This window comes from Sinocyclocheilus rhinocerous, unplaced genomic scaffold, assembly GCF_001515625.1.
Source record: "Sinocyclocheilus rhinocerous isolate Xijiao unplaced genomic scaffold, SAMN03320098_v1.1 scaffold182, whole genome shotgun sequence".
NCBI lineage: Eukaryota > Metazoa > Chordata > Actinopteri > Cypriniformes > Cyprinidae > Sinocyclocheilus > Sinocyclocheilus rhinocerous.
In genome coordinates, this window is record NW_015655576.1 from 370093 (window position 1) to 377720 (window position 7628).

General features: G+C 41.0%; 1 protein-coding gene and 1 long non-coding RNA gene across 2 annotated transcripts in view; one reads left to right on the forward strand and one right to left on the reverse strand.

The window, feature by feature from the left end:
* Nucleotides 1-372: 372 nt before the first annotated feature.
* The window catches only part of LOC107718560 (vasorin-like), a 33114-nt gene continuing 25858 nt past the window's right edge, over nt 373-7628 (reverse strand). Inside the window, exon 3 of the mRNA XM_016525675.1 lies at nt 373-2980. Within this exon, the coding sequence (XP_016381161.1) occupies nt 946-2952 (2007 nt within the window). The 5' untranslated portion in view covers nt 2953-2980 and the 3' untranslated portion in view covers nt 373-945. The remainder of the gene's footprint in view (nt 2981-7628) is intronic.
* The window catches only part of LOC107718565 (uncharacterized), a 9425-nt gene continuing 8406 nt past the window's right edge, over nt 6610-7628 (forward strand). Inside the window, exon 1 of the long non-coding RNA XR_001637431.1 lies at nt 6610-6622. This is a non-coding gene — a long non-coding RNA (uncharacterized LOC107718565). The remainder of the gene's footprint in view (nt 6623-7628) is intronic.

Below are 7628 nucleotides of genomic sequence, written 5' to 3' on the forward strand. Positions count from 1 at the left end.
AAATCTCTGCCAAGTAATGTAAATAGTGCAAAGGTTAATTTTGCAGACTGGCCTAGGAAACAACCCCTTTTTTGCTATATAATAAATAATTTAAAAGCTCCCACCAGTTTGTAGCTTCCAATGATATATTTCGAGCCTATTTTGTGTTTACAAAAGAGCATAATGTATATTAATCTGCTTCCTGTTCAACCGTAGTTTAGTGTCTCTTTCTGAGGGCGAAGGGGGATAGGGGGCTAAAAAAATAGAGGAAGGATTTACTGTAGTTTCATGTTTGGATAGACTTTCAACTGCTTAGACTGTCTGACATTTCTAAACTAAAGCCTTTGATTCACTTGGTGGTACAAGTAAATTTTAATCTTCAAAGTTTATAAGCTGGTGTTTTGTCTGCTTTTTAAGTCACAAGATATGGGGGAAGAGCAGCCGCCTGGTAACAGTCACATATTTGTACAAAAACATTTACAAAAAAGTTACAAATACAAAACTAAGAAACAATGCATATCAGTTAGACAAAGCATCATAAGAGTCAGCCTCGTTACTCAAGTCCATATCTTCAATTACCCACTCACTTGTATGGTTTACGGTTCACAGTTAGCGCAGCTCATAAGAGTTGCACACAGGCGCTACACATCAAAATTTCACCTACATTTTTTTTTCAGTCAGCTGTATGTCCTTTTTTTACGATTGGCAGCCATTTTAAAATTCACCAAAATCGTTGGTTGAAAGTTTGGCATGTAGAGTCTTTCAGATTTTTCAGACGATAAAAGGCACTTAGGAGGATGTCATTTTGACAGAAATGCCCTTATTGGATTGAACCAGGAATCACCTAAATGCCACCGTCTCTTTTCAAAGAACCTGGTAGCTGGTCTCGCTGTCCAAGGTGGAACCTTGTAAGGCCATATCGTTCATGCTTTTGCATGCAAGTAAGTCACAAACCTTTCGCAATTATCAGAAATATGAAGGTTTCAAACTGTTCTTGTTGTTGTTCGCAGTACAGTTATCCTGCATGAGGGGCACCTCGAAGTCCAAGCCACCGTTCTGTGTTGTTGACGGACAGGAGATAATCTCTTGCTTTTCGGGTAGCACCCCATTGTTCCGACCCTCCAGCTCCAGCTGTGAAGGATCACATTCTAAGTCCAGGTGTCCCTTTGATTTATTTTTGTTCATGTAGCAAGCTACCCCAACAGCCACGGCTACTAGGACTAGCAGAAGAAGGATGGCGACTGCAGGGATGAGCATTGTAGTGAGCTTTGGGTCCTCCAGTCTTGCTCCAGTGGGAGTTAGCTGCTGACTGACCGTCTGGGTCTCTATGCATACTCTATCCACATCCCCAGGTTCGCCCAATGGACTGGCACATACAGAGTACGTAGAGTTTGGCTGAAGTCCACGCAATGTGTATTCCAGGTAATATGCTGGAAGGTTGAGGTGCTTGGCACGTTTATCCGGTCCAGAAAGTTTCTTGTAAGTTAACTTTACGCCACGGATGTGGGGGCGCATAGCGATGTACCGCTGAAGGTCTAAGAGTATTGAGGAGCTAGTTACCGTTGCTGTTATTTCAAGTTCCGGTACCTCTGTAGGCTCCTCATGGGGTATTGGGTCTTCCTCTTTTTCACAGTATCTCCCTGATGTTCCTGGTAGACAAATGCACTCCAAACGTCCTTTGTTGTCCAGCCAACATGTTCCTCTATTTAGGCAGATATTGGGTGGGCAGAAGTTTGATCTGAGATCTGGGTCGATACTAGTACTTGGCGTGGGAGGTGGAGAGTCATTGTCGGTTTCCGTAGAAGGGTTATCACTAGGTTTGGCAGGGAGGACTGCTTGAGTGGTACTTGGTAAACTGGTGACTGGGGCTGGCGGTACTGCAGTGGTCTTTACTGTGCGAGTCGTAACAGTTGTGGTAATCGGACATCCGAATTCTCGGTGCGCAAGTCTCTCCAGCACCTTCCCGGAATTGAAAGGAGGAAAGTGGCAGCGTGTCTCTTCCGTCCTACCCAACTGAATTTCCTTGATTCGCAGCCAACTAGGAAACCAAGCGAGATTGCAAAGGCAGTTGAAAGGGTTTTCCGCAACGGTCAGCCTTTGTAGGTGAGGAAAGAGCTGGGTTAAAGTCTCTGGCAACCCTTGCAAGCTTAGATTGCTGATATCCAGCTCCTGAAGCTCTGAGAGTTTCTCAAAGTATTCCCATTTCACAGGTCCCATGGGATTCCCAGCCAAACTCAGAGTAACCAAGCCCCTTGCCTCCCGCAAAACCCCTGGAAAGGTTGTTAACTGGTTGTTGGAGATGTCAAGCTCATGGAGGTTCTTGAAGCTTCCCAAGAGCTCCTCGTTCAGACTGCTAAGCCCCAGCCCACCCAGTTTCAGTGACTCCAACTTGGGTGTCTGGAGGTCATTTGGCCCTGGCGATGGGATGCTGTTGAACCGTAAGTCTAGCAGAAGCAGATGGCGCATTTTCAGGGCAGGCATTATTGTCAGTTTGTTACCTTGCAGCTTGAGCTCCAGAAGTTGCTGTAGGCCATCAAAAGCAGCAGGATGGATGCTCTCTATGAGGTTGCTGTAGAGATATAGCCTCTCCAGATGTTCTAGTCCAGCAAAGCTGTCTTTGGATATATGGACGATCTGGTTAGCCGACAGGTCCAGGTTCTGGAGAGAGGATAAGGGTTCAAACACACGATCTGGCAGTTCAATCAACTTATTCTGGCTTAGATCCAGCATCTCCAGGCTTTCCAACTCAAGAAAATCCTCTTGGGAAAGGGACTCAATGCCGTTCTTGAACACATAGAGATTCTTAGTCGTTGTGGGTACTTCGTTGGGCATTTTAGTGTCTTTGCGGCTAAAGCAGAAAATGGAGTCTTGGACTTGGCAGGTACAGTCCTTCGGACAGGTGTCGGCCAATGCCGGGGACCACAAGTGTTGATAGAAGAGGAGGGGCAGCAGTAGAGGGAGGAAGAGCTTCATGTTGCTACTGACAATCACCCCTACAAGCCTGCAATGCAACAAGAAAACCAAGTAAACATTTGCACAATCAACTTCACATTGTATTTTTTACTTTAAAACATGTTTAAACATACACCTGTCTTGAACTTTGACAAAGTTTAGAAATGGCATGAATCAACGATTCAAGCTCTAAAGTAAATTGATAAACTTGATAAAGTTACTCTTTTGTTTGTTTTTTTCCCCTTAGCAAATTCAGGGCATACTGCAATACATGCCATGGTGTTTATTTCTCTGCTTGAGTCTATGAGGTCAGCCTTTTTATGTGGCTGAATAAAAGGCTTGCTTTAGACCAAGTGCTTTCAAAGGGTGATCAAAGGCGAGGTCTCTTGACATGGTTGTACTCAAACAATAGGTAGTGGTAGTGACGTACAGGCCTGCTGGAACCTTATACTGGACTTAAAAGTGACGTTGACCTTATTATTTTTTAAATAAAAAAACAGCATTTTATAATTTGATAATGCTATTTTATGTAAACTTTAGCAGATTTTGAAATGATACTCCATTTTCCATAATGTTATGATGCTTAAATTAACATGTAGCATTTAAAACAGTTGATTCGAATTGTGGTACTTGGACTCAGGACTTGGACTCAGACTGCAATTGTGAATGAGCTTGGACTAGGACATTTTGAATGCAGAAATTTTTCAGAGTACAGACGAATCCATGTCATGTGTAACAAAAAAGCTAAAAAAAAGTAATAACAAAAATAAGTTAAAAAGACTAATAAATGTCTCCCACTTAAACTCAACTGGTTAAAAACAAGGACTCGACTCAGACTCGACAGGGTGGACTCGGATCCAACACTACAATTGACTGTAGTTTTTAGTGTTTAATTTTGAATTTATTTTAAACAAAATAGTATAATATTTTAATTAGTGCATCTCTAATTGCAGCTGTTTGCTGGACATTTAGTTCCATCATTGTTTACAGCACACATACTGAATCATTGTTGCACATAGTGGCCTTAGAGAGTCTTTTTGGGAGTGATTTGTACACTTTGTGTCTTTCTGCAAACATTCAGTCATTTTATATTCATTAGTTTCATATTAAAATCCAGAGATGCACTGGTACGCGCCAAGGCCGTCTCAAATTTTACAAAGGGTTTGACCTTGAACACCAGACACAGAGCTCATCAGATGAGCTCAGACACCTTTGGGGAGGAACGTGAGAGTCGGGGAGGAGAGCGAGAACAAGAAAGATAAAGGGCTATGAATCTGGGAGACTGAAGTGAGCTGGGGAAACGGTTTATCATCTGCTGTGAGATCAGTCGCAGCCGGCCTTGAAAGGAGGGGTGGAGATGTTTCGTTCTCCCTCATGATTTTCCTTCTTCTGTTTCTCTCTGGGACAGTGTGGGGGGGTTTTATATTAGAAGTTCATGCTGAGGTGAAGTTCCCTCACTCGGTTTTATTGAATAGTACAGAGAGATAGTAGGATCATTATGTTCCCTCCTGCTGCATTATTGAAGCATCACTCTCATTGCCCGGCTGCTGATCCCTGTGTTGTTCTGCAGTTATTTACAATAGGAAATATCTCAGAATCCAGTTAGCTTTTTTAGGCGTATTTTATTCTGTGTTGGCTGAAAGAAAGTTGCTAGTAGTCTTGTGAGGTCAGTGCAAGTTTCTAAAGATCTTTTCAATAATGTCTGGATATTTTTAATTATATTGCAAGGTGCATTCTTGCTGAAAGCGACTGGAAATCATGCATTTTCAATGAGAGTGGGCTCTTTGATGTGACATTAACGACATTGACTATTTGCGGTGTTATTTTAGTATTATTCACAAGCAATTAGCTTTTTTTCGGTTTTCATTTTAATTTTATGTTTTAGTCATTTTGTTATGGGCTTTGCATTTTTTTAATAGTTTTAAATATTTAAAAAATATTTATTATATTATTATAATATTACAATATTTCACCTTTTATATGTCCTAATATTTAAATAAATATATTTTTAAGTTGTTTTAAATAGTTTCAGGGTCATTACAGTTAACTTAAACCATACAAATTGTTTTGTTGCTATAAATAAATGAATTTTTTAAATAGAATAAAATATTTAAAAAAACTTAAACTTAATTTATGTCAGCTATGTGCCAAGGCAACATTTCTTACTTTAATTTAGTTTAACTTAATGTACTAAAATAACTTAAACTAAAACTGGAATAAAAATGAATGAAACAAATATATGGACATAAAAAAAACACCCTAAAACTAATAAAAAAAGAGCAAAAACAGACAACAGAATGACTCAAACTGTAACCAAAATTAAAATGAAAACAAAATTATAGTTTTTATTAATATTTTAATTCATTTTTGTTGTAATATAGTATCTCAATAATAAATGTATTTATTAAAAAAAAACAGTGATACAATGAACTATTTTTGTACATTTTCTTTGTTTTAACTGTGATGCCAACACAATACAACCGGACTCAACCAAACCTCACAATACCAGTTAGTATGTGTTGAGGAAACTGTAATCCTCACGTCACCACCGTCAGCAACACATGGTTTCTTAAGTTCAGCCAGGGACAGTCAACCCGAGAGAGAGATGATTTGCTTGTCTTTTGTCTTTTTTTCTCTCTCTGTCTAAAAAGCTTTGGAGCAGGTTTAGACATTCCTGCTGCTCCGTCCCATTGACTTGCTGATTGTGATGCAAGCGTCTGTCTTTTGACACTGGGTTTAGTCGACGCTCAGTGCAAATAAGGCAGAAAAAAAAGCTCCGGCCCGCAGCCAAGCACATGCATATTTTAATGAAATATGTGGCTCATTACGTGTGTGCTGTTTGGTCCGACTGCCTTTTTTCCTATTTAATGAAACTTTTTCTCAACACAAAAGCAAAAAAAATGTGTCTGAAATGTCAGTACTTGGAAGGAAGATCACATAAGGTTCAGAAGGGCATGAAAGAAATGTTTTGTTATGTTCGGGCACTGATATCGATTCGCTGACGTGTTTAGGCACCGTATACCTGTTGTTCTTAGAATCAACAAGATCTTACAACAAGGGTGAGTGAAAGAGTAACACATGCACCGTTCCCTTCACCCAAAGCTCTCCATTCAGTGATGCATGGCGCTTTACAGTCCGTGAGAGCTGATTAGCTGTTTTACTGGAGGCAGGGATGGGAAAAAAACACCAAGGCCTTCCAGATAACCCGATAACAGGTGGAGCGCAGTGCTTTATGGGCAGTTAATCATGAGGGGGTCGTAGATCGGCCCTGTCCCATGGTGTCTGGATCTCAGAGTACCGTGGGAATGTCCTCAATTGAATTTGTGCGATATGAGAGATGGACCAAATAAATGAAGGAAGCAGAATTTTTTTTTTTTTTTTGAGCTATGAGGATAATGAACAACCGCAGTCCTTCATAGAAAGATCAGAGGGCAGTTTCACTCCATCTTGTAGGTAGCACACAATTTCTAATTATGCAATCATTATGTAGTTGCTGATACCTAATTCTAGTATTATTTTGTTTGGTTTTTAACTATTTTTATAGGATAGTCTAACTGTAGTTTAACCACTCTAGCTTGTAGCTTGTGAAGCAGCAGCAGAATCCGGCAGAAAGATGAGGCTCGTAGCAGGCCAGGTATGAAGATAAAGCTGTTGCCTGAACTTTTTAAAATTTTGGCTGATATTTATCATAGTGCGCATCAATCAAAAACATCAGAAGACACAATCTAGTCAGCCGGCAGACGCATGCAGTGGGAGTTGAGTCTGATCTCTGATCAAACCCCGTCCAGCACACACAGATACTCCATCTCCTCCTTCCCTCCAGCGGCTGCGTCTTATCAAGCAGCAGATGAGAAAACAGCTCTCAGGGCTTACAGTAAAGCTCTGCTCTGAGTGACTCTCATGCTGGGTGGCTTTAAGTCAAGTGCCTCTGTGCTGGAGACAGACAGAGCGGCTCATTCGAAATTATATAAACATGAGGTGTTTTCCCATTACTAAGCATATTTCATTTTGTGGAGACTATGATAGTTTTATGTCAGAAAAATTCCAACTAGCTGAAAATATGCACATCCTTACTAATGACTGACTGTGAAGATCTCTCTACATCTTTTTCAGTTCCCCTTTTCGCCATCAAATGTGTCGTTCGAGCGGCTGGTGCTTTGCATATCCCCACATGGAGCCTTTCATTCAAAGAAATGTATTTGCCATTGAAAATGTGTTGATAAAAGCTGGTGATAAGGACATTGTTGCGTAAGGCTTTTTAGCAGACAAAAACAAAAGCACGAAAGAAAAGTTGCCGGGAAAGGAAAAGTCTTGTGTTTCATTGTCGTTTCGTGATCTGAAAGCAGTGAAAACAGCTGCGAGAAATGAGCGGAGAGGAATGGCTGTCAGCAGGGGCCGTGGAGGTGGAGGTGACCGATGCCAGGAGCCAAGAGAGTGAAGTGGGCTGAAACAATCAGAGCTCCAGCAGACCCTCGTCAAGAGCTCTTATCTGCAGAACAGACTCGTGCACTCTGAAGCAGGACAGAGAAGGCCGAGTTATGACGTGTGATCAGGAAGTTAGGCAGGAGTTGTGGAGGTGTGTGTCGAGGGCCTCATGTCAGAACTGAATGTTACAGCAGCCAGGGTCCTAAATACTACAAATACGAGAAAAAAAGGAGAAAATATTGGCTGTAGGGAACAAAATGTAGTTGGTCTGT